Here is a 26,827-nt window from a genome sequence, read left to right as displayed (position 1 = left end):
TGCCATTTCTTCTGTGTTCTGAGCCTCCTCAAGGGTATGGACATCTGGATTGGGGTTAATAATTTCCCCCTGCTCTTATGTACAGCGCATCATGGACGCCCTTCCCTTCCTGTCCACCTCATCCCCTCCAGCTCCCAGAGGACCTGCTGGTGAGCCCAGCCCGGGGTGCAGCTCCTGGCCTTGGCATGGCTGCCAGCTTCCCCATCACCTGCTCCTGTTCTGGCTCCTTCTACCAGCAAGAGCTATGTACCCGTTCCCCGCCAACACCCCCCACCCTGCCACAGAGCACCCCCTTAATTACAGTTAATGGCAAAGACCATAAGAGCTTTATTAACTTTATTATGGACCCAATTAGCAGCTAATGCCCCATGACTACTATCCCCCCCAATAATCCCATTAAACATAATGAAGCAGTCTTCTCCCTCCCCTGCTGGGTTGGGGCTGAGGGGACCGGGGAAATCCATCTTCCTGGGCCTGATTCTGCCCCCTCAGGCCCATTGGACACCAGTGAAGGCCTGAAGCTTCTAGGGGACCAGGGCTGGGTACGGGAAGACAGAGATTAATCAGCAAGTATTTTGATGCCAGCCATTGAGCCTAGACACACACACACACACACACACACACACACACACACACACACACGTGCACTGACACACACACTCACATATACCACCTGGCTGATGTCCAAACAATTCCATTCTTGAAACAGGGATGTGGAACCACACCCAGTCCTCGAGTACATCTCTGTCCGGCACACAGACATTCTCCCAGCCTTGTCCAAGAGCTCTTCAGAGTGGGGCGTCCAAGTCCAAGGCCTCTGCCCGGGCTTGTCACCGGGTAAGGGATCAGGAGCCAGGAGGTAAGGAAGGCAGAGGGCGAGAAAGAGTCATTCTCCCCTAAAGCCCACACCTCCACCACACCCCTAGCTCTTGCCCTGCTCTGGCTGATGGTTTTGATGTGTATTCAGCACCCACAATGTGCCAGACACAGTGACAGCCATCTCTTTCATCTCACTTGAGCACCGCCACAAGCCACGGAAGTAGGCGTTACTTCTCCCATCTTACAGATGAAGAAACTGAGGCTTTGAGAGACAGCCAGGTTTTGAAAGAGATGTTCTACATGATTTGCCTTAGAAGATCTCTCCTCTCTCCTTCCCCAACAACCCACCTTTCCCCCTCCTAAGGCAGAAGAGGCAGAGATCATGGAGGCAGTTCCCTATTACCTAGATGGGGAGCTAAGGCATAGAGAAGATTCGAGGCGCCATCATGGTGCTCATGACAAGACAGCTCATTCTACTGTCTTGAGAATGAGAATGGGTCTCATTCTACTCCCACCTTGATGGGGCGAGAAAGCTAGAAACCAGAGAACGCTGCCCCCGCCCCCCCAACACTACTGTCACAAGAGGCCCCTGAACTGTTAAAGCCCAGGCCTCAATGCAGGATCTGGCATGAAGGAGAAGGTGGGAGGGGACAGGAGTGTGCGAGGGTAGCCACAACAGGTTAAATCCCCAGCTACCCCCATGATCAAAGCCTTCAGACTTGGGGATTCTGGTCCCTGAGGGTCTATGCCAGGGGACCTCGTCCATCCCCACCCGAAGTACAAGAACGACCTCCAGATGGGCTGGGGGTGGCACGTACTCTCCTTTGCTTGGCCCCGGATAAAGAATAAGGAGTAGACGCTGAGACTGACAGCATGGAATCAATGGCTGCCCTGAGCAAGGGGGCAGGGGCTCAGGAAGGGAGACCCTTGAACCTTTGCTTGGAAGCAGTCTCCCTGTTCCCACTCCCCCTCCCTCTGGCTGGCCCAGCCTGGAAGCAGCCACTTGAAATGGGTCCCAGGGAGCCTGGGAGAGGGGCTGGCCTGGCTGCCTCCCCAGTCAGACCCACTCCCCCACCCCAACCCCAAACCAGCCCCAGCTGGGGTCAGGCAAGAGAGCGAGAGCTTTCTCTCTAGATCCATCCAAGTCAGGATCCCTCCCTGCCACACACACCCAGCATGGCATCCCTCCAATTGTTCCATCCCTGGGGAGGAGGGGGATGTGGGTAAGTCAGCACCCTCTCCTTTCCCAAAAGGCCATGGGGCCTGGGGAGGGGGCAATCCTACTCCCTGGGGTTACTCTAGGGCACTGAATAGCCTCCCCAGGCGGGGCCCTGTTCTTCTCTTTGCCCTGGATGAGTGTTCTCTGACACCCAGCCCTCCCCACCCCACCCTCTGAACAAACAGCACCACCCTCCCCACCCTCCTCACACCCAGAGGGATCCGGTGCCCAGGGAACCTCAGCTGGAGATATCCAAAATCAGCCAATAGGGGATGCTGAGGAGGGGCCACGGTGGAGTGCAAGTGAATTTGGGGGCCTTGGGCAAAGTCAGCCTGTACTGAGGCGCTGGGCAGGGCAACTATTGGCTTTACCATTTCCTGGCAACGCCAGCTTAAGCAAGTACCCAAACCCTTCTGAACCTCAAGTGTTCTTCTGTAAAATGCGACTGAAAATTGAACCTACTCTGTAGAGCTTTTTGTGAACATTAAAGTTGTAACATATATAAAACGCTTAGCAAGAATCTAGAAATACTTAGAACACAATAAATGAGAATTGTATTGTTGTCTGCAGGGTGGGGTGGTCCCTAGATTGGCAATAATAATCACAACATAATAATAGATAACGTTGTTAGAGCACTAGAGGGACCATGGCCCCTCAAGTAACGCTATGCCTGGTTCTTACTAAGAAAGGAGGAGAGGACTCCTGTCTCCTCACCTTGACCGTCCAAGGCCTTCATTACTTACAGTGCACCCTGGCCTGAGGATTTCAGAGGGCTGACTCAGTCCTGGCTCACTTCCCTCATACCCTAAAGGTATCTTTTTACATGCCCGCATCACATCTTTATACACGGCCCCCCAAAACTACACACACACACACACACACACACACACACACACACTGTGCCTTCTTCCCCCTTCCTTTCCCCGGAGCAAGGAAGAAAGAGATATCAGAGTTTGAAGGATGTGAAAATTAGCCGGAACTGAGAGAGGCGTCAACTTCAAGGCAGTGTCCCCCCCACACACACCCCTTCTCTGCCCAAGGGATGGTGTTTCCACAAGTCTCTGCAGGGAGACCCCCCACCCCACCCCAGGTGCGGACTGACACTGTCGGGCGAGGAGAGGGAGCAGGAAAGGTGGCTTGCCAGCAAGAACAGGGCCCCAGCCCAAGGCCGGGGTGGGGCCTCCAAGCAGCCCACTCAGCACTCAGAGCTGTGCTTGGGGTGGGCAGAGGCCAGGAGGAGACAGCTGGAGCCCAGCTTCCTCAGCCAGAGCTGAAAGTGCCACGGGTTTGTGCCCCCTCGTTGGGGGACAGCTCCTTCCCTGGGGAGCAAGAGGGATCTAGGACAGTGTCCTTATCTCCAAGTGCCTTCCCAACCCCACCTCTGGCCCGTCTGAAGGTCTTGTTGGAGTCCCTGCCTCGATTTCCCCACCTCTCAAGGAGGGCCACCGGCTGTTACTTGCTCTGCCTTCTGGTCACACTGAGCGGCGGGCGGGAGTTCCCGGAGAGAAGGCCCTGGCAGAAGAGCCTGTCTCTGTCATCGTTAACAGCCACAATTATTATTATTTGGAGAGACAGGCCAGAGGTGGTCAGGGACGTGGTTGGGGTGAATGAAATGAAGAAGTCCTCGGTATGTGCCGTCTCGCCAGGTTAATACTCCTGCCTGTCGGCCTGACAGCTGCAAGATTGATTACCCAGGCCTCCCGCTCTTTATAACTCGATCAGTCGAATTAATCTCTGGCTGTCGGCCCATCTGATGCCTGAATCACAAATTTAATTTGGAGGTGCACGGCTCCTCCCCCATCCCGTCTCCTCCTTTCCTGCCAGCCCCCTTCCTCCTCAGTCCCTCCCTCCTCCTCCTCTTTCCTCCCTACACCTCTGCTTCTCCCCACTTCTTCCTGTTCCTCCTGCTCCTGCTTCCCTGGGCCTCTAGGGCCTCTCAGCGGGCGGTGGGCGGAGGAGGAGGGAGAGGGGGGTGGGTGGCCCTGAGTCAGCAGACCCTCTGCCCAGGCCACGGGAGGGGTCATGGTCACCCGCCCACCGGGCAAGGCGCCCATCCCACCGTGCTCCACCCCAAACGGAGAAAGAGGCTTAGCTGACACTAAGTAAGACATATTAATGTACTAAAGACTTAATGAAGTTGGGGGGGGGGGGTGTGGGGTGGAAAGTGCTTGCTTTATTAGTTTATGGCCGATTAATGGGGACGCCATTACTGTGATGGAGATGAATCGCTGCTGTCAGCAGCCTGGGCTGAGGGCCGGCCCTGGCTCTTCCTTGGTGGTGGGTGCCCTGAACAGAGTCAGGGAGAGCTGCATTAGAAGCGCCTATAGGATCCCACCTCGGGAGGCCCTGAGGCCAAGCTGGAGGGGTCGGAGCAGGGCTCAGCTCTAGGCTTTGGGAGGAGGGGTGCAAGAGGTCAGGGCTGGGCGCCGATGTCAGTTGGGAACGCAACCAAAGGCAGCAGGGCAGGGAGGTGGCCTGGCTCTGGACCTGCACACAGCAGGGGCTCAATAATGTCACCTGGGGGAAAGGGAGGGGGAATCTAAAAGGCCAGAATAACCAGCACCCACTTGATTCGCCTGAGACCCTTCCCAGAGTGAAGAGCAAGGGAGGCGAGCCGGATCTCTTCCATCCTTCCTCTGAGGGTGCTGGCGCACAAAGACCCCGGGTCCGCTGGCCCAGAGGACTGGGCGTCTCATCACCAGCAGCAGGCGGCCCTACCGCTGGGATCCCCAGCACCGGAGCCAGACACGTCACCCCACACTCTGCAAAAGCCTTGCCTCAACTGGCTGGCAGCTACTGACTGCCCAGGCAGTGAGGTGGAGAACAGGGCAGGTGGACCTGGGGGACAGCCAGGGGGAAACGGGAATGATGCCACCCGACCTCTAGGCTTTCTCAGGCCTGGGGGACAGGCTGTCCCAGTCAGCGGGTGAGCTGATCCAGACACACCCTTGGTGGCTTCCCCCTCCCCTCAGCTCCTTCTTACCTCCATGACCCCAGCCCCACCTTGCCTTCTATGAAGAGGGAGAAGTAAGGACTGAACCTAACACAGCCCTGCTCCCAAGGGCCACTCTGTTTGGAAGACTCCAGAGGCCCCCATCTCTCAAGAGTATATGACATCTTGACACGGACATTTTGATGCAGGAACATTAAACTCTCCGATTTTTTAAATTACTATCAAGTGATGTTCTTCAATCCTTCCCTAAGCCCCACGCTGCCCTAAGCCCCTCCCAACCCCGACACAGCCCTGAGAGGAATCGGGGATGAAAAGAGGTTCTGGAAGGACTAGATGGACTCAGAATCAGTCTGTTGGCCACAGTACACGGTACTAAAAATACATTTTGACATTTTGACACAAGTTAGGCCAAGCAGCTGTGGCCAAACGACAGAGCAAAAGTGCCCTGTTTGGTCTTTTTTGCCCTTCTTGCTACGTCCATGGTTTACATGACGCTGTGGGTGCGCGCGCGCGTCCCTGCCTCCACCGGCGACCACGTGTGTGAGAGTCAGCCCCTGGGTCTGAGCGTGCTCCACGAGGGCCCGCATCTGTGTGTGTGTGGAGCGTCCGTCTGCATCACGGGGCGGACACTCCCTCCTGCGGCACCGAGGTTGCCACTCTGAGTGCTCAGGTCGGGGGGCCAACCATTGGTTCAGGGGTCACCACCCAGGCTCACTCCCCAAGGTAGGAGCTACCTGCTCAGCCTAACTGGGAAATAAATACCCTGTTTCTGAGAGTAATTTAATTATTGGCTCCTGCGGACGAGTGGGTAATTAAATTCCGCAGCTCCCAAAGTAATTAATTGCTATGCAAATAGTAATGCCCTCTGCTTTGGAGAGAAGGATCTCGGCCTGGGTTTGCCCTGCAATTAGAAGCTAATAATTACCCTGTCAGTTCCCAGCCTCTGCCCGGTAATTACCTGCTGCAGCCCCACCGGTCACCAAGGGCCGGGACGGTCATCTGCTGCCGCAGCTCTGGCTGCGGTGGCCCCAACTGCCAGGGCAGGGCATCTCCGGAGCACTGGTTGATCTTGAGGTCCTCCCCATGATGTGCCATATCCACACACCTCAGGAGTCCCACAGAGACACCCTCGCTTCTGACCAAAGACAACTATGGCCGGAACCTCTTCAGGTCCCCTCTGTTAAGAGAAGCAGAGCCTCAGCTCCTTGGTGTGTAAATTCCCGAGCGAATCCCAGCTATCGGGAAACTGTCCCAAAGAGTATCTAATAGTTAATCTTCATAAAAATCATTTTTGCCATGTGATTTCCTTTGACGGGCCAACCAGGCTACACTCTCTCCGAGAACGGGAGAGAGGGCGGCCGCCACTTTGTAGCAAACACACACCCTCTCCCTGTTATTCAAGCAAACACTGATCTAGGGCCTGCTGCAAAGGGATTTGAAAGATGTAATTAAAGTCCCTAATTAGTCAACTTTAGGGAGAGTATCCCCTTGTGAGCCTGGCCTAAGCAGGCAAGCCCTTGAAAGGGACACACTTCCTGATGAAGGACACTCCAGCTGCCCTCCCCTCGCTAGACTCCTCTTCCTGATGGGCTGTGGACAATGGCCTTACCATTGCCCCGGGGTCCAACTTTTTCCTGAGCTATTCTCTTTCCTTCCTGATTGCATGACCCACAGATTTTGTACTTGCCTAGCCAACCTCCATAGTTGCGGAAACCAGTTCCTTGAAATAGATCTCCTGCATATAAAATATGCATATATTATGATAACGCATGCTCCGCCCCACTCAGGCCCACCCCCTTAGAAGGAGTCAGAGCATCAAGAACCCAATGCCAACCCCCACAATCACATCAGCCAATTCCTTGTAATAAATCTCTGTCCTGGGTTCTCAGCCTAACTTTTACAGATAAAGAAACAAGAGTCAGATACACAGCAGTGGCTGACCAAAGATGCCATGGCTAGGAAGGGTGAAAACAGAGTTTGAAGCCAGGCCCCTGACCGTATTGCCACTTCCCATTCAGCAGCAGGATGTGGCTCCAGGTCCCATGTCCCAGGTAGGTTACATCTGTGCTGGAATGAGAGGGTATTTACGGATCCCCACACCCCAGAACTCTCAGGTATCCCTGTGGTTCTCCTGCTTGTTCATTTCTTATCTGGATCTCGTCCCCTCTGTCAGCTCCCTCTGCCCCAGGTCTCTGATCCCCACCTGAGGTCATGGCCCTGGGAGCAGCAGCACCACGTGCCTTCTTGCCACCAGCTGCTCCCTTTGAGGAATACCCGGATCCCGCCCTCTCTGGATCCTTCTCCTCTGGGTCCTACGTCTTTCAACTGAATCCCTAGGGGAAAGTGTCCCGGTGTAATCCCAGAGTTGGGAAGTCTCTGGGGATGCTGGATGCTGGGCAGGGTGTGGCTAGTGGAGGAGGACCTCTTGAGGAGACTGGACTGAAGGGCCCTGAGCCAAGAAGCAGTCCCACAAGTCTGGGAGAAAAGACGTGTGAGGAGCAGAAGGGGCCAATAAGGGTGACAGTCCCCATCCTGCCCCACACTTGGGCATTTCCCCCTTACCCTTCAGGTCTCCATTTCAGTGTGCTTGGTCCAGAAAGTTCTCCCTCACCCCTAGGGGAAGGTGGGCCACATGCTCCATTCTCTCCCTCCCCTACTTTTGTCCTGGGCCAGGTGAGCAGAGGGCAGAGGAGACAGGGGATGCAGGTGACAGTTCTCCTCAGCCCATAGGACTGTCTAGGATTGAAGGTGGCAGGAAGTGCTACAGACTTTGAGGCCACAGTCTAGCCCTTGAATGCCTTGCCCTTGGGTCAGACACACTCTGGGATGAGTTTGTGCCACCTGAGGCAACACACCCACCAACACTACCAGGGAGGATAAGAGAAAAATGGCAGACATAGAGTGGCACCAGGGAAGCCAGTGGAGATCAACAAATAGGTTTTCCGAACTTCAAGAAAAGTTGGAAGGTACCACTTGGTTGGGTTGGGTGTGGGCAGGTACCACAGGGAAATAGTCAAGATTCTCAATGCCAGAAGGCGAAAGTCACTTGACACCAATGAGAGTCTCATCTATTTGGGAGAGGCCAAACTTGGAGATGTCCCTTGCCCTTCTCCCTGGCTTCCCCTGGCCCAGTTCCCCCCATGGTAGAAGGGAAGTAATGGTGTTCCTTAGTCTGGAGTCTGCAGCTTGCCTTCTGTGCCCAACTTCTGCCGCTGATTTGCTGTAGGCACTGGTAGGAGTCATGCTCTTACCTCTGCCTTCACGAGGAGGTAATTTCTTGCTTCTTGCTAGAGATTTTAGGGCAAAGATGTCTGTCACTTATAAGTTAGCACTCTTCGGAGAGCGGTCTAGAAAGTGGGGGCCATTTCTCTCCCCATTAGACTGGGGGTTCCCTACAAGCAAGGGATGATGTGTCTCCCCTCTAAACAGGGACTCCCAAAGGCAGTTGATATTTCCCTATCTTCCCCCTTGGTGCCTGGCCCCCAGGCCTGTAAACAGTGATTCTCAAAGCAAAAACAAAATCAAAAACTATGAAGTAGCCTCATAGGACCAGGGGTCCCGGGGCATGGCCAGGGGCTGCCAGGCCCCCTCTGCACAATCTGGCCTCCTGTCTCGGCGGGTGCGGTTACTGCTCCAGTGACAGCTCTTTAGAATCCATTCAGAGCTTTGGCCCTGCTGTAATCTCTGGGTGATGAATATTTCCCCTAATGAACGGATGGGAATTGGATTAGGCTGGAATGCCCGTGTGCTTAGACTCCAGCTGATTAAACCCCCATCTGTGCAAGTACTGCCTGTGAACAGCTCGTTACATATAATTTTTTGAAGGAGGGTAAAAATGATGTTGGTATTTGGGTTTTGCACAGGAGGCGAGGGAAAGTAGAAGCAAAATGTCTGTCCAGAATCTGGTAGGGTTTAGTTGCTTTAAGTCTGACCGGGCCGGCGCTCCCCACACTAGGGCACCCCCACCTTCCTCCACTCAGGCCAAGGGTCCCCAGGGCTCAGATGCCCGCACTCTTAACCAGGAGCCCTACCCAGGGTTCTCTGGGCCCACACCTATCTGTCCCCTGCAAGGAGCATTGACTGGACAGGGGGTTGCTTTGAAAAAGGCAGGAGAGGGAGATGGAGTAAGAGTGGGAGGGGTCAGATCTGTGCATTCAGTTCTCACCAGATGAGCTCCAGAGCTTTGTTCCTACTCTAAAAATCCTTCAGTCCCTTTCAAAGGATATTGTAGGGAGTTGGGAGGACCATCCAAGACAGGGACTCTGGGATATTCCTGGGACCTTTGTCAGTCAGGACCAAGGATAGCACCTATGCCAAGGATCTCCAAACTTCCAGGCCCCTCCACCCATCCCTCTTTCTTCCCTGCTGAACATGTTTCTCTACTCTTTAACACTCCTTCCTTTTCCTCCTCCTGCCCTTCCTTTTAACCCTCCCTCTTTCCCTCCTTCTCCTCTCTCTCCTCGCTACTTCTCCTTCTTAATCCCAGGGACAGAGCTTGGCCCTGGTTCTTCACCACATACTTCATCCCAGGAATTCCTCAAGAAAAGTTATTTAAGCACCTTAAGAAGCCTGTCTTATGTAACCTCTGTTAAAAAGACTTATCCCCAGGATTGTTGCTCACCCACAGCATACAAGAACACACACACACGCACACGCACACGCACACACACACACACACGCTGAAACACGGTATCTAGCAGGAAGGAAGGTCAGAGTGATTGTGTTTCAGACTGGCTGGCCAGCTCTCCCCATCTCCAGTGGGGTCAGGGATCGGCCCATCTGCCTGAAGGACTCCCAACATAACTACAAACTCTAACTCCACAGCCCTCCCTCATCTCTCCTTCCCTCTCCTCCCACCCTTTCCCGCCTCCTCCCTTCCCTTTCATGCCTCTCCTCTGCGTCTCTTTGAAAAGTGGCAGCAGCTGCTAGAGAAGGCATACCCTTCAATGAACATCAGCAATTGTAGTGACTGAGTGTCCCAGCCTTCTTTCCTGGTTAATCTAACTTGGGAAGAGTTGAGGTGCGCTCTGGCTTTGCTGCCCATGAAAGGCAGAGAATAAATAACAAGCCAGAGGCATAAACAGATGTGCAGATATATGCAGCTGGCGCTTTCCTGCCAAATTACCATGGACGGAACACTGGCGGGGGGCCAGGATGCCTCCCCCTTTGTTTGGAATTTGGCCACCAGGATCTATCCAGGCTCACCATCCATTTGGCAACATCTGAGTGAAGGGAGGGGATGCCAGGGAAGGGAGTGGAAAGGCTGCAGGTGCCCTTAGATTTGGTGAAGAGGTCTGGAGGCTTATCATAAAGACTCAGGTGGGTAGGGGTTAACGTGGTGGGGGAGGAAGAGGGAGTTCTGACTAATCCCACCCTGAAGTTTCCCTAGAATAGTTCCCCCAGGATGTGGCTTGAAGCATTTGAAGTCCGACTCTAACAATACCACATATACGTACAATGGGCTCTATGTTGCCACCCTTACTCTTACCCAACGATTGGGTGTTCCTGTGATCCTTGATCCTGTAGAATGCTGCTCCCAGTTGGCCTGGAGTGCAGCAGGCAGGCAGCAGCTGGATGAGAGCCAACCAGAAATGGCCAAACATGAAAAGAGGTCCCTGAGGACTCCAGCCCTGGAACAAGAAATGGAGGAAAACTGGCTGGAATTTTGTGAAACCAGGGGAAAAAGCAGGTGAGCGGTGGGGAGAAAACGTGAGTTGGGGGGGGGGGGTGTTGCCCAAGGAGACCTCTCTCTATGGACACCCCCAGATCTGAATTCAGAGAGACACCAAGCCACTTTCCAGGATTCATTCAGACCACATGAAATCTTTTCTCTTCATCAATTATTAATTTGTCTTCCTCTTGCCAGGCCATCTCATGCAGATCTAGGGGGCATGGAACAATTTTTCCAGTGCCTGATTACTAGCCCTTCTCCAGATAATGCGATACAGATTCCCGACCTGTCGGATGGGTGTATGTTCTCTGGACAGCTATGGCGTAAGATGGGTCTAGAGTGGACTCCGTCTTGTAGGCAATGGGAAGCAGGAGAGTAATAAGATAAAAGTCGTGGCCTAAATAGACAAGACTGGTGGTGAGGACTAAGGATGTGTTGAACAGAGGAGAAATACAGAGCAGGAGGCTAGTTTAAGAGCCTGTCATCACCAAAGCCTAACAATGTTGGTGGGACTTACTGATGGGTTGAACAGGAATCAGATGAGGAGGAATAGCGTGACCATATAATTTATTGTCCAATCCAGAATGGTTTTGAGGATGAAAAGAGTACTATCGGTCATTTTACCAAGACAGTAGACATACACTGAACAATCCTGGGCAAATCTGGACACGCAGACACCTTGGTCAAAGATGACCCTTGGGGCGCCTGGGTGGCGCAGTCGGTTAAGCGTCCGACTTCAGCCAGGTCACGATCTCGCGGTCCGTGAGTTCGAGCCCCGCGTCGGGCTCTGGGCTGATGGCTCGGAGCCTGGAGCCTGTTTCCGATTCTGTGTCTCCCTCTCTCTCTGCCCCTCCCCCGTTCATACTCTGTCTCTCTCTGTCCCAAAAATAAATAAACGTTGAAAAAAAAAAAATTTAAAAAAAAAAAAAAAAAAAAAAAAAGATGACCCAAGGTGTGGCATGTGGGTGACAAGATCTATAGGGTGATGCTGACCAATGTAGTCTGGGAGGCAGAGTAGCAGGATGGAAGGGAGGGAATAATGACCTTGGAACTGGACTTACTGAGTTTGAAGTGTTGGAGACATTTACCTGGAAATAACCAGATCACCATCTTGGAAGCATCCACGGGCACTTGCTTGGAAATGTCAGTTTCAAGCTTAAAGGAAAAATCCAAGTTAGATATACAGCGAGTGTCTTTGGACCCAGTGATGCCGTTTTTAGAAATCTGAATCTCATAAATACTCATTCCTTTTAAAACAATTTGTAATGTTTATTTATTTTTGAGAAAGAGACAGAGCATGAGCAGGGGAGGGACAGAGAAAGAGGGAGACACAGAATCTGAAGCAGGCTCCAGGCTCTGAGCTGTCAGCACAGAGCCCAACGTGGGGCTCGAACTCAAGAACCGTGAGATCATGACCTGAGCCAAAGTCAGACGCTTAACCAACTGAGCCACCCAGGCGCCCCAGAATCACTCATTCTTGTACAAAATGACATACGTTTAAGAAGGCTTACCGTGGCATTGTTTGTAAAAGAACAACTTGGGAATAACAAAAAGGCCCACCAATAAGGAATTGGTGAAATCTATTATGGAGTGCCATGTGAAACATCTATATGTGTTGAGGTGTATCCTTATGTGTTGGCCTGGAAAATATCTCTGATAGTTTTTAAGTGAAAAGAACAAATAATAAGATAGTAGTATGGCATGATAAATCTACATAGTAATTGTTTTTCAATGTAATTTGTGTGTGCGTCTGTCCGACTGTACGTGTATGGTGGATATGTAAAAGATCTAGAAGAATACACACCAAATTGTTCAGAGCAGTAACTTACAGAGAAGAGAATAAGATTAGCGGGAAAGAGGAAAGAGGGGCTTTTCCTTCTTACTCTACGCACTTCTGGATCGTTTGAAATTCCTCTAATCCTATATTCGTGCACTAGATTGTAAAAATAAAAACAATAAAAAGGATTCCTAGAGACAGACGCAGAGTCTGTCACCTTAGGAAGGTGATGGATGGGTGACGTGATGGGGGAAGCTCTGGGGGTGACAGTCAGGACTGGGGCCAGAACATGAGGTTTATACCAACTGAAGAGGCACTAGGAGAAAGGAGGCAGGGCCAGAGAAGAACCCCCAGAGTGTGCCTGAAGAAAGTGGGACTCATTTCTGACCCCCCCAGGGCTGAGAGAGAGAGACTCTCTGCTCCACAAATGAGGCTGCCCGAACCACTCCCTCCAACTCCAAGCCTCCCCTTCAGCAGGACTGAGTTTAAACAAGAGCCCAGTTTGTTTCCAGGGCCCCTGACGGGTCCTAGGTGGCCTACTGCTGTCCCAGGCCCCATGCTGTTAGAGCAAAAACCCCTTCTTCCTTAAGTACCGTGCTTGCCTAGAAGACCAGCTCAGTCCAAGGCACCACATTGCCCTGGGTCACTCAGCGCCCCGCCACCCCCCTGCCCTAGGCAGTCGTGACTTCTTCTGCTTCTCTCCTCTCCCCTTATGCTGCCAAAATGCCCAGCACTTCTCCAGGTGAAGAAAATAAGAGCCAGAAATTAATTCCCTTCTGGAGCAGAGCTGTGTGCTTGGGGGTGGGGAGTGAAATCCAGGGGACCGACGGCAGCAGTGACTCACAGGGGCTCCTCCCCTGGGGAGATGGAACTGACAGACCAGGGTGTGGGATGCTTCGAGGTGATTTCCTGACAAGGCTGTCAGCGCGTTTCACTCCTCACTCTCCGCGTGAGTCCCCTGCAGCTGAGCTGCGCCTTCTCTTTCTCTCTCTTCACCTTTCCTGGCTCTTTTCCGTTCCCAATGCTCCCTCTCCCCATTTGGCAAGTCCTTACCAGTGCTAACTTTGTGCCTTGGTGCCCCGCTCTCCAGCTCAGCTAGGCTTTTCTTCTTTTTTTTTCTGTTAGCAGAAATACACAGAGTCAGCTTTTCTGTTGGGGTGCCCTGGCCCCAGGCTCCTTCCCAACCACAGCAAATTTTATGGATGATTGGGAGTCCAGGGATGCACAGTACATGGGGCAAGGAGGCTGTGTGTGTGTGTGTGTGTGTGTGTGTGTGTGTGTGTGTGTGTGTGAGGGGGGAGGGGAAGAGGGAGAGAGAGCAGAAAGCGAGCCTCTTTGGAGTTGCATCTGTGCTGCTCAGGCGGAGGCTTCAGAGCACAGAGCGAGAATAAGGGGAGGGGGACAAGGCTGAGGCTGTCAATGCTCCTCAGGTCTTAGAAGATCATAGGACACCAGTAGCAGCGGTATTTCTAGTTTGTCGCATCAGCCCTCCCCGCTCCCCCCCCCCCTTTACAAATGAGAAAGCTGAGGTCCAGAGAGGTTAAATGACTTCTCTTCATTCCCGCAGCTAGCTAAAACTGGTTCTGTCGGCAGAACCAGAATGAGAACTGGGGATCCTGACTCGTGGACAATGAATGCTGGGTCCACAAGTCTATCAGAGACTTTGGAGGAAAGGTCCCATTTCTCAGATGCTGTCGATGACAGATTTGACTAACAACTTCTCAAAGAGATGGAAAATGCTAGAATCCCCTGGCTTTCAGGCTGCTCGGGGGACAGGCTGGGCCCTGTCTCTGTGCCCCCAGCAGCCCCAGCAGTGACAACAACAGTTCTCTTCCCCTCTGGCTGCTTCCCAGCTCCTTCCTGGGTATACCCCGGACACACAGCAGTCCGCCTGGGAATGCTCTATATCCAAGTCCATCCCCTTAGCTACAGGCAAGTCTTGTCTGACCCTGAATCCTGCCTGCTTCATCCAAGGACCTAGCCCAAGACAAATTCGTCTTCTTTTCATCTAAGCTCTGATTCCAGCCACTCCCTCCCCAAAGGCTTTTTTTTTTTTTTCTTTTTCAAAGTGTCCTCTGTCTCCCACCCCAAACCTGGAGAGCTTTTAATCCAGGGTCCTTTGGCATTGGAGTCACTTGCCTCCCCAGAAATAACATAAGACCCCTCCCCCTTCACTGATTGAAAGAAAAGTTAATCCTTAACACAGGCTCCAGTCATTTGTCCTAAATGGGAGATACCGGCATGGCATCCCCACGGAGGCTACATGGTCCAAAGCCCTCTCCTCTTCCTCCAGGTCTCCGTGCTAAGCTAGTATGCAGACAACCTCCCCCCTACCCCACTGTTCCCCAGTGCCTTCCAGAGGGGCCCGAACTCCCGGATGTGAGGGGAAGCGGTGAATTCTGAGCACACAATGCTTTCTTGTACTCTTCTCGCCTCTCGAAACTGCCCGCCATTCCCCAGGAAGAGAGCGTGGAAAGAGCGCGTGGACAGGAGGTTGGCAGGGCAATAAAAATGTCAGGGCCTTTCCTCTCCGCTCCCTTCCTCCCAATCGTCTCCGGCTCTCTCCTTCGCCCCTCTCCATCTCCTCCCTTCCCTCCCTCCTCCTCTCCCGCAGACCCTGCTGCAGCCGGGCCGAGGCGGCGGTATTTGGGGTATGAGACGGGAGAGGTTAATTATTGTTCCCCCGCCCCCACGCCCCCCCCCACAAGATGTATCTGACTGTCAGAAGGGGTGACAGATGAAGACAAAGTACAGGTACGGCTCCCGCAAACCCAGCCCTCCATGTACCAGCCAGGGGTGGGAGTGGAGGGGGGCGCGCTACCGAAGTTTTAACCCCTCCGACGCCGCCGATCCACACAGCCAGGCAGGGCGGGGCGAGTGGGGGAAGCCAGGGTTAGAACCTGAGTCCCAGCCTGCGCGGGCTGAGCCTGGGAGACCTGTTGGCCTGCTCCCGCCCTCCACCAGCGGCCAGGTGGGAGGGAGGGAGGCAGCAGCTCTGTCCCAGAGGCTGCAGAATCAAGGTCACAAGCAGGCCTCCCAAGATCGTTACAGGTGCAGAGAAAGGGACTCCTGGAGTGGTCTGGGGAATACGTAGATTTGGGGGCCCAGGAATCCCAATGAGACAGAGGTCCACTACTCCTCCACCTTCTCCACGACAATGTCCCCCTCCCCCCACCCAAATCTGTCCCCAGGCATCCTTGGCAGGGTGTGCATGGGGTGTGAGACTGAGAGTTGTGTGTTTGAACCTGGGTGTGCTTGTGATGATGTACCTCAATAGGCTCAGAAGGACTTGAATATGGTGTGGGGTTGTGCGGGGGGGTGTGCACACGTAAACCACAGTGTTCAGAAGGGTCATTTGCAGGTATCCACAAGAGGGCCTATACTGCACTCCCAGCACAACATGTTGGGAGTGTTTGTGCCCGAGAGAGAGAGAGAGAGAGAGAGAGAGAGAGAGAGAGAGAGCGCTTTTGCCTGGAAGCATGGCTGTGGGGAAGAAGTGTGTCTTCAGGAGAGTGTAGACATGTGCTTCCAAGAGGTGAGGTGTCTGTGTTTGGGAAGATGTGGACAAGGCATGTCGTTCTGTGGGTACACAGTGTGTGCCGATGTGAGGGCATATGTGTAGACATTGCTGTTGGTATGAACATGGGTGTGATTGTGTGTGTGTGTGTGTGTGTGTGTGCGTGCACGTGTGCCTGCTCGCACACGTGCCGGTCCAAAGCTGCCAGCATCTTCCTCTTACTGGCATCCCTCCCTTTCCTGACTCTCCCTTCTCCATAAGCAAACGAGGTGAAATAATTACTTTTCCATTTAAATGCCCCATGTTCAAGCCAGAATGAAAACAAAGTGATTTAATAAAATTGTCTTTAAAAGGGAAAAGAGGAAAATAAACGTCTGTTCCGTTCCTCTCCCTGGTGTTCAGGGAGGCCCCAAGCCCTTCAGAGTTAATTAAAACAGGAACTAAAATCGCAGAATAGCTTACCAACCCTTTTCCCATCTCCACCTTAAAGGTAAGGCGGCCCCCAAAAGCCCTGCCTTTGGCCGGGAACTTGAGGCCCTCCTGTTCTCAGGCTCAGCTTTACCCTGAGAGGAACCCTCATCCCTGGCAGGCAGGCCATCCCTGGCCTTCCTGCAGCCCCACCTAGGGGAGGAAACTCTGCTCCTTTTCTCCTCCCAAAGAGTCATGAAAGGCCTTGTCTGCACATTTGAAAGCCTTGATGGACACTGGCCCCCATCAGGAGCTTCCGGCCCTTGCCTCCTCCCAGGACACAGTCTGCCCTAAGCCCCTCCTGCCCCTCCCCTTGGGTCCCCTGAGTCCCCAGCTGCTCTGAGCTTTATCTGTCTTCACTGACCCCCTGGCCTGGTCCTCAGCTCCAGCTCAGCACAGTTCCGGCTGTTTCCGCCTGGTCTGTATCTGTTCCCCATCAGAGGCCCCATTGGAGCTCCAGCCCTTCAGCAGCCCAGATAAAAGAGATGGATGGAGGTGAGTTTGGGGGACGCCCCTCCCTGCAAGCTCAGAGCTAGAGCCCTGGGTTGTGACAGGGGCTCCCTGAGGAGGGCTGAAGGTGAGGCTAAAGACTGCCAAGTTCTCCGGAGGCCCAGTTCCTACCCATCCCCACCCTGCCTTAGCCCTTTCCCTCCTCCAAAGGCCCAATTCCTAAGGCCCCCTCCAGGCAGGCACTAAGACTGCAGTCACCCCATCTTCTAACACACACACTTCAGCAGGAAGCTCTGTACTAGGTACCCTACCCCCATCTCCATGCAACTCATCAGCCCACAAATAGTAGTAGTAAAATTGACCATTTACTATTGTGTTCCAGACACATTACTTATAAGATCTCTAATGTCATCATAACCCCTACAGAGCAAGTTTTATATTATTTTTCAGAGGAGGACACAGAAGAAGGGAAGCTAAGAAAATTGCCCAGGTATGCACTTAAAAAGCAGTAGAACTGACATTCAAACCCGTACTGCAAAACCCCATGTGCCCTTGCCAGGCTATCCTTGACCTCTGAGGTCTAGTTCTACTCGCAAAGACCCATCATTGCCCTTCAGAGACCATCGGCATTGAGACTGCCCCCCCCCCCCAACTACTACCCCCCGAATTCAAACCCTTCTAACACTAATTCACATTGCAGAGGAGGGGGAGCTGGGAAACCAGAGTTGAAACCTGGGTCTCTTGAGGGTCAGGGGAGTCCAGGAGGCCTGTGGGGCCTTCTCCAGCCCTGCTTCAGTGATCTGGGATGAGGGTGGGGTGGGAGGTAGGAAGCGTTTGTCCCTGAGTCCTCAACTCTCATCTCGGGAGACCCTCTCTCTTCTCACAAAGACTCTATCTTTTCTCCCAGGGAACTCCAGACCCCACTTCTGCACCCTCAAGGTCGTGCTGCCTCCCAAGGGGACAAGGTGAGACTTGATTGTGGGGTAACATTTGTCACCCCAGCTGGCTTTCGTAACTGTCCACCCTGTTCAGAGAGCCTTCAGCCACTCGCTTGGCAGAGAAAATGTCAAAAATAAATTCAGGCCGGGATTTATAAATAAATAAAGCCAGCCTCTGTCTTCAGCCCCTCCCCCTGTACACACCAGGGATCTAAGATCTCAACCCTGGGAAGAAAAGAGAGACTGAAGGAAGGGAAGAGAGGCAACGAAGGGACAGAAGCCCTGGTTTTAGGGGGAAATAGTTGGGCTTGAGATGTTGCCACAGACCAAGGGTGAGGATAGTACCTGAAGGCTTCTGGCCTTGACTGCATCTGGAAAACATCTAGCAAAGGAGGGAAAGAAGGAAGAAATCATTCAGAAGCACCTTTCCTAATTCAGTCCCAGGAATGTGTATGTGGGGAGGGGGATCTGTGACCTTTCCCAGGTCCAGGCCTCACCCTTGTTTGAACCCCCTGCGCTGAGCCCACACTGAAGGCGGTAATGGCAAAGCGGCGGGCAATGACCCAGGCAGTTGGGATGAGGCTTCATGGGCCGGTGGTGTTGGGATCCGTGCCTCACCTCGCCTACCAGTGAGTCACCTGAGCCAGGCCAAGCCCCACGGCCTCCACTCTTCTCTGCCACCAGCATATCTGGGACCCAGCTTGAGCAGAGAGAGGACTAGAGAACATTAGGGGCCCCAGAATGGAGAAGGGAGAGTGGGGAGAAATGCAGGGATGACTCCATCTGAGCTGGCCTCCAGGTTCCACCCCGAGACTGCCACCAGAGCCGCTATATCTGGACCCCTCCAACTCCATCCCTAATCCTAACCTCATTACTCCCATTGGGCCCCATCTCTATCCACCAGCCCATCCCTCCCAGAGTTCTCAAAACACCCTCCATTATCTGCAACTGACTCCCAGAGCTCCCATCACTACCTTCCAGATCAGATCCCTTCTACTCTCTACATGCCCCAACCACTGCCCTCAGAGAACTCCTTCCTACCGCCACCTTCCCAGACTCCATTCCCACCCATCCCAATCTTCAAACTTTCCTCCCAAGGTGCTTTGCTTTGAGAGGTGAGAGTTGAGCTTCATTAACATCTCATTACCCAGAGTGGATTTCCATAACTGTTCACCCTTTTAGAAAGAATCTAGTCATTTACAGGGCTGAGGAAGTGACCAAAATATATCCCAGGAGGTGATGGGCCTGTGTCTCCAGCCTATTTCCCTCTGCCTTAAGCTGTGTGCACACTTAGAATAGAGTCCTAGGTGATAGGACCTGAAATTTTGAGCAAAAAAGTTCAATAAATCTCCAAGTCCACCAGAAGAGTGCTTAAGCTTGTCTGCCCCTCACATGTGTAGACAGAGTTTCACAATCATGTGCATGTAATCCTGTAAACACACACGTATATAATTAATCTAAGTATACATACATTCACATGCACATGTTAGAACAGAATGTAAGCTCTGTAAGTCAGGGACAATGTGACTTTCTGTGACGTACCTCCAGTTCCTACAATGATGTTAGCACATAACAAGTATTTGTTGAAAGAACGGCACGTAATGGAACATATTTTTGCAAATAAATGTATAATACATAATGGAACATATATTTGCAAATGTGTATACATGTATATACACAAATAACAATATATCCATGTATACAATGCTTATGCACACACATACATATACGTGTCTACATGGTTATCCACATACACACATATGCTTTTAGATAATCCATATATATAACATATTGTGATGTACATAGATACATGTATACACACACCTCATAAAATGCAGGTAAGCACACACACACATATAACTACTATGAACATATGATAGACATTACATGTAAATATCACACACATATACACATATATGTAGGTGTACGTACGTGTGCACACTCACATACATAAATGAATACAAATAGAAGCACCTTTTTACTCAGAAATTCCCCATTTAACTGTCTCAAGCCCCCCCCCCCCCCCCAGGTCTGGCTGCTGCAACCAGAAATATCCACCAGATGGCACTCCTTTGCCACTTCCTGTACTCCCAAGTGTTGCCAGAGATGTCGCCCCTTTTGGCCAAGGCACAAAACTGGTGGAGCCGGCGTACCCCAAGAGCTTCCCCGTCACTCCCCTACCCAGCAGGGCGGTGGACATATCCTTCGTCCCCAAAGTCTGCAAACTCGCCCCCCCTCCGAAGTCGAACTCCTCCTCTTGGGCCTCCAGGCTTCTGTTGGGGGGGGGGGGGGACTCCTCTTTGGGGGTCCCTGTTCTGCTCAGCCCTCAAATCCAGCCCCGTTCACCAGTGAGCCAAGGGTTGGGCCTCACCCAGACTCCCTCTGTTCAGAACAGCGTGCTCAAGGGCCTTTACTAGGAGCCTTCGTAGTAATAAGCAGATTCCCCACGACGGCGGAGGAGCGAGTCAAGGTCATCTGTACACGTGTGGCACCTACACTCCTGTACACACAGCCCTCCGACCCACGGCGTACCCCCGACATCGTGCCCTGGATGCCCAGCGGGAGTCAGCCAAAAGCCTAGGGAATGGCCAGGCCCTGGGACCTAGTACCCTCGGCTAGGGAGGGGCAGGTCCCGGTTAACCCCTCCTGCACCGGTCCAGTGTTGACTCCGGATCTCTGGCTTGGAGTCGGAAGGAAGTACATTCGCTCATCTTAACCAAACCACTTCAAATCCCGGAGGTGAGGGAAGTGGGGTGCGACAGAGGTCCTCCCGCCACTTCCACAGAACCTCACATTTCGGGGGTGAGCAACCTCGAACAGAAAACGCGGGGAAGGCTTGGAAACCCGTTGGGAGGCGAGGCCGGAGTTCTGGCAGCGGCTCTGCTTCCCCCTCCTCTTCCCCTCTCTTCCCCTGGGAGCGGCGGGAAATTATTTATTAAAACGCCGCCCGCGCTCTCATTTATTTGCGGTGAATAATCCTCGGCATCGCAGCGCGTTTATTAAACCTTTCCCGTCCCCGCATTACTTTAATAATAAATCGCGTGTCACTTTCCAGCGACGTTATTAAAGCTCGTCCGCGGAGCAGAGGAGGGAGGGGGTGGGAGTGGGGGGGGGGGTAGAGCAGCCGGGATTCCTTCTATTCCAGGCTGCGGGGCCTAAACCAGCAGGGTTGCGGAGGGGGGAAACTGAGGCTGTAAGGAGGCTGCACGCGAATACTCTACAAAGTCTGCATGAGCAAACAAGGAGTACGGATTCCGGGGGTGCGTGTGACCCTGGATGGGTCGGGTGGAGCCTCTGCTCTGCAGGTGGGCGCGGTAGGATCGATGGGCCCGCCAGGGGGCGCCTTCGAGCACAGCTGCGCCGGAGTCCCCTTCGAAGAACTAGCCTGGGAAGGATCCCCAGGCTTCCACAGAACCCTGACCACGTCGCCTCGTTCAATCCGGAGCACACCACCTTCTGTTCCGGACGCCAAACAACACGACCCCTCTATCCCTGGCACACTGCTCACGTCCCTACTCCTGCTTCCACGGTCGCCTTGGAATTCGCCTCAAGTATCCAACCCGCTCGTGCCCTCGTGCCGTGGAGCGCAGTTTCTGGGGCCGCCGGGCTCTAGACGGGACTAGGCCATGAGAGCTGTCCTCTGGCTTAGCCTCTGCAGGAGCCCTGCGGTTCCGCGGGAGGCACCGCCAAGCCCTCGCTTTGGGATTCCTGACCACGCCCCTCCCAAGAGCCCGGGCTCCCTGCTTCGGGCCCCAAAGGACAAGCTCAGACATTGAGCCAACTGCAATCCCTCCGGTGGTGGCGCCAGGCTCTAGGCGGAGCCCAGGCGCGCAGGAGACTGTCGCCATCCATACACAGGGTCTAGGCCTCCCGAACTTAAGTTTTCATTTTCTGCTTCAATCACTCAATAAACACTGTGCCTCACCAGTGCCCCTTGGCTAGGTAAGGAGAGTGTGAAGAGAGATGTGGGGAGGGAAAAAAACGTGGCTCTGTGAGGGACCCTCAGCCAGACAGGACAGGTCACAGTTGGTAGATGAGGAAACAGGCTTACCTGACTTCTGTCTGGTTTCAACAAGGAAATGGGTGGATTCCTAGGGGAATCCTAGGGCTTGGTCCATACTGGTGGCCAAGCACCTCCCCTCCCTCATCCAGCTTGTGCTTTTACACTGGGGCCCTACCCACATAGACCTGGTTTGCCACTCTGCCTAGGGAGGGGACCAGAGTGGGCTGAACGGAGGGGGCAGGCACTCTAACTCTAGTCCAGCACAAATGGAGACCAGACTGGGAAGATACCCTCCCTCCAACCAGATGGCTTCAGCCTTCCTCCCTAGAGGGCACGGGAGGCCCCAGCTCAAGCTTCCCCTCCGTACATCTGGCAGGCGTGTGCTTAGGGAGTGGGACCCACAGCTTTTGGATGCCTCCCAAGGAAATGTGGTCTTCATGTGCACATCTGCATGAACCATCTGTGCATCCGTGTGACTCAGTTTGTTCATAAATCCTTTATTGCGTGCCTACTGTGCCTAGTCCCGTGCTAGGCATTGTCCAATACAGAGTGGTATAAGATATGGTGCTGGCCTTGTGGGGTTTCCAGAATGACAGAAGCCGGTCATGACCAAATGCCCATTTTACTGCCCTCGACTAAACCATGCTCCATTATGCTTTTCTAGACAACAGATGGCCAACAGCAAAGAGGACTGCAGTTAGTAAGTGCTATTGGGACTTAGGTGAGGGGGGAAATTTCTAGAAGGTGAGTTTTGAGGAAGGGTAAACTGAGGCTAGGCAAAGGTTAGGGACTAGAAAAATAACAGCCAGAGCTGTGGTAAAGGGTAGTTAGAAAGACTGGCTGAGCAGGGCTGGAGGGAGGGGTCTCAGAAAGAAATGGAGGACCTTGGTTGCCTCCTTGTGCCCACTCTTCACGCGCCCCCACACCCCCACCCAGCCTAGGGACCAGCAGGCAGCTGCTGTCTTCTGCCTGGTTGGTCCCCGCTGGAGACTGTCTTGGCCAGGGCACTTCCTCCATGGGCCTCTTAGCATCCCACCACCCCTAGTCTCTGCCTCTCTCCTTATCCTCCAACTTTGTCTTCCTACTTACCACTACCACGTCTCCCCTATTAAGGGCATTAAAGTGATTAAAGGCCCCCGCTCCCCCTTTCAGGTCTTTTCAAGAGCAGGGATGAATACTGTCCCCACTCACCCACCCTCATAGGCCAGAGCTCCGGACCTAGTAGTAATCCTCGCCCTCTTCACTCTCAGCCTCCTCCTCAGGAACCAGATGTAGGGATGGCAGCTGGGGGATGCCTGTAGAGTTCAGCTGGTCTGCAAACACATGTGGGCAGAGGAGAGAGAACAGGAAAGAGGGGCCGTCGGTACCCACGTGTCCCAGACTGTGAGAAAGCCATACTTGCATGTGCACCCATATGCGCGCACACATGCACACGCGCGCGCACGTGTGAGGTCCTGAATCCACCACCAGTCCCCCCAGTCCCCGGAGCCCAGGGTTCCCCCTTACCCGGCGTGAGCACTGTCAGGCTAGCTGGGGCCTCAACCTGGCCGAGAGCATTGCGGGCCAGGCAGCGGTAGATACCCTCATCGCTGGGACGCACAGCTTGGATCTGCAGCCAGCCTGTCACTTCAAACCTCTGGGGTCCACCCCTGAACTGGAGCCAGAGAAAGGGTCAGCAAGATCCTTCTAGGGGGACCCTGGGCTGCCCAAGGGAGGCCTCTGCTCCCTATCCTACCTGCACTGAGATGTGGGGATCATCCCCTGGCAGCTGAATGTCCAAGCCGTCCTTCCTCCACTCGATGGATGCCATGGGGTAGGCAAACACCTCACAGCCAAAGATCACATCCTGTCCCGTCACGTTCCAAATGTCATATGGGTGCAACACGATCTGGGGCTCTAGGGGTGGAGGCGGAAGGCCTGAGAACAGGGTGGCACATCTCGCCCAGCAAGAAGCCCAGGTATGAACCCTCATGGATGTGTTTGCGGGGAAACACAACAGACGCTCAGGTAGATACACATCCATTCCATAAGCAAGACATGACATGTACACACAGGTACGTACAAATGTAGGTGCGGGTACACACAGGTACAAACCCAGAAGTGGCGAGGTACATGCAACAGGATGCACGAACGAGCACACAGGTCCACACCTCAGCTTGGCAGCCACACTCTGTCCCTGATTGCTCCCCTGTCCTCATTCCACCCTCTAGGCCCCTGTCCTGCTAGTAACTGACACCTCCCCCTACCCTCCCCCTTTCCTAACCGAGTCCAGTTGCCAAAGACCAGAAGAGCGGCCCTCCCCCTACCCCCCACTCTGGGACCAAGGAAGGGGGTAAGGGGGGGGGATTCCCACGTGGGAAAGGCAGAGAACCTGAAACCAGATCTGGGCAGCAGGCAGAAAGCCTGAAGTTGCGGGGTAAAGTGTTGGGACCCTGCCGGTGTTTGTTTTCCTGGCAGCCAAGGCCAGGCCAGATCCCTCAAAGGGGCTCAGGAAGCGAAAGTTACTAAAGCTGCCAAAGGAAACCTGAGACTTGAATGGCCCTCAGCACCACCACCACCACCACCACCCCCACCCGGGATGGGAGGGAGGAGCTGGAAGAGCCCCCTCCTTCACTACTCCCGAGGCCCAGAAGAAAGAGAAGGGAGGCGGGAGACTGGGCTAACAGCTTGCTCTGCGAATCCGAATCCGCCCAAGTGAAACCTGATTTCATCTCACTGGAACCCAAATCGCGTTGCCTGGGCTCCAGCGGTCTGGGCAAAGCCTGGGAGTCTCTTCACTCTCTCCCTATTGGGAGACCAATCATTGGCTGTGTGCCTGCTCCCTCAGAGGAGTCCGTCCCGCCGTCCGGGTCAGGAGCTTTCACGCGCCTCAGGGCACACAGCTTGCTGACAAAGCTCGGACCGTACCTTAGGGCAGCGGTCTCTGCGGACCAGCAGCGAGCGCGGGCTCTTATACTGAAGTCGAGCACTCCCCTGCCTCATCTTTTTCGCTCCGCTGGCCAGAGACCAATTCAGTCGGAGGTCGGGGATCAGTGCCTCGAGCGCCCCGAGCGCCAGGGGTAGGGACCCCGGGCCGTGCGTACCCGATTCGCAGGGCCCCGGGTGCGCCACAGTGAGGTTGGCGTCGGGCCGAGCGCGGGCCGCCTCCTGCAGCCGGCAGATCTGAGCGTAGGTGCGGCCGTCGGATCCGCAGAGCGGGCGCTGCGAGCGGCAGGCGCACAGCGGCTCCGGCACCTCCCCGCGGCTCAGGTCGCCGCCTGCGTCCAACCGGCACTCAAGCTGCTCGCCGCAGCGCCCGTAGAAGTGGGCGCTGGGGTCCAGGTCGCAGAGCTGGCCCTCGAGGTTGGCGCATTCCCAGCAGCAGCCGCACGCGTCGCGCACCCGGCCGGCCAGGCAGCCCCGTGGCGCGGCGCACTCTTCTGGCCGGCAGGGAGCGCAGCCCTCGCCCTCCGCCAGCAGCCGCAGCCAGCCGCGCCGCAGGTAATCGGGGCCTGGGGACGGTCGCGCGCCTGTCGGGGGCGGCGTCCGCACCACCAGCAGTAGCAGTAGCGAGGGCAGCGCCAGGGCAGCTGCCGGCGGCCGTGGCATGGTTAGCTGGAAGCCCTGCGAGCGCTCTGGGCATCAGCGCGTTCGTGGCACCCTGCCAGGGAGGGAAGCCAGGTCAGGAGGTCAGAAGCAACCTCACTGTTACTTGTACCAAAGTTTGACCCACGCACTGCCCCCTTCCCTGCTGCCTTGGAGTCAAGGAGACCCTCAACACAGAAGCATAGTGACTCTCTAGGAGTCATCCAGTTATTGATCGGACCGGGTTTCTGGGGTTGGGGACAGATGAGAGGAAAGGATGGTAAAACTCAGGCGCCAGCATACACGCGCGCCCGCGCGCGCGCGCGCGCACACACACACACACACACACACACACACCCAGCAGCAGCACCACAGACCATCCAACTCTGAAGCTTCCTGTCCTAGAGGTAGATGGGAATGGATGGCCCCAGAGCTAAGGAGTTGTTAACAAGGGAGGAAACATGGAAAAAGTAGATGCCCTGGGGCCCAGAGTGCTCACCTACTGTCTAGGACTAAGCCCTTCAGAGCAGCCGTGATTCCGGTCCGAAAAAGCAGGCAGTGGAAAGAAAGCAGAGGCCAACAAAAGGCTGGGCCTGCCAGCCACCTCTGCTCCGGCTTGAGGATCTCTTGAGAGAGCCCAAGGGCTTGGACTCGGAGAGCAACTCCTCCGCCCCCTCTCCCCGCCTCTCGACGTCGCACACAACCCCCTCCCTCCAGTTTTGAAGCTGCCAATTTTATGCAGCCGCACAGGACCCTCCTGGGCCACTTCCCCTAACTGGGCCAAAGTCACAGTGAGAAGTGAGGAATCGTAACCGGACACCGAAGCTGGGAGAAGACAGGGGGCAGGATGGGGTGGGGGGTTGGGAGTAGGGGCTATGAGGGTGGCTGGGAAGCTCGAAAGAGCCGAGTGAAGGTCTAAGTCTTGTCCCATCCTACTCTACAGTCCCTGGGGTCTGCTAGAGCAGCTGCATAACGCGGTGGCCGTAGGAGCTCTGGTGCCTTGGCTCCTGGAGGGCAGAGCCAACCAATGTAGTCTCCCCGCAGCCCAGGGCTGGCTTCCCAGGGACTACTGCAGTCTCGTCCACCCAGCTTCCACACTAAGGCGCCGGTCAGAGATTCGGTGCTTACATCTGCCTCACCACATCTGGCCTCGTCCTCCCTCCCCACATCCGGCAGGTGCCTCAGCCCGCGGATGAGCCTGGAGATTAGAGGTCCCAGCCGACTAGCAGCCGCAGGGAGAGGTGGGCGGGGCGCCTCCTCCGCGGACCTCGCTCCGGGTCGGGATTATAGGTTATAGTTAGTTCCAAGGCCGGCAGGGCCGGAGGGAGAGGTGGGCGGGGCGCCTCCTCCGCGGACCTCGCTCCGGGTCGGGATTATAGGTTATAGTTAGTTCCAAGGCCGGCAGGGCCGGAGGCATTTGGTTTCGCGGCCGCCACCAGCGCCACCGT

The 26,827-nt window shown here is 54.5% G+C and overlaps 1 protein-coding gene and 1 long non-coding RNA gene across 3 annotated transcripts; both read right to left on the bottom strand.

The window, feature by feature from the left end:
* Positions 1 to 319: 319 nt before the first annotated feature.
* LOC123576971 lies at positions 320 to 14,021 on the bottom strand. Of its 2 annotated transcripts, XR_006701662.1 has the most exons (4): positions 13,284 to 14,021; positions 11,751 to 11,817; positions 10,480 to 10,621; positions 320 to 538 (listed from the first exon to the last, which is right to left on the bottom strand). It is a non-coding gene; the product is annotated as an uncharacterized LOC123576971 (long non-coding RNA). The 2 variants fall into 2 exon arrangements; XR_006701661.1 differs by lacking the exon at positions 13,284 to 14,021 and having other exon boundaries at positions 11,751 to 11,990.
* Positions 14,022 to 22,292: 8,271 nt separating this feature from the next.
* On the bottom strand, positions 22,293 to 25,437 carry KAZALD1 (Kazal type serine peptidase inhibitor domain 1). Its single transcript, XM_045438630.1, is given in 5 exon segments — positions 22,293 to 23,128; positions 23,322 to 23,469; positions 23,551 to 23,711; positions 24,899 to 25,394; positions 25,396 to 25,437. Coding segments are annotated over 5 exon segments (942 nt in total). The 3' UTR covers positions 22,293 to 23,033.
* Positions 25,438 to 26,827: the final 1,390 nt, after the last annotated feature.

Source organism: Leopardus geoffroyi, chromosome D2, assembly GCF_018350155.1.
Source record: "Leopardus geoffroyi isolate Oge1 chromosome D2, O.geoffroyi_Oge1_pat1.0, whole genome shotgun sequence".
Lineage (NCBI taxonomy): Eukaryota > Metazoa > Chordata > Mammalia > Carnivora > Felidae > Leopardus > Leopardus geoffroyi.
This window is presented reverse-complemented; position numbering and strand designations above follow the sequence as displayed.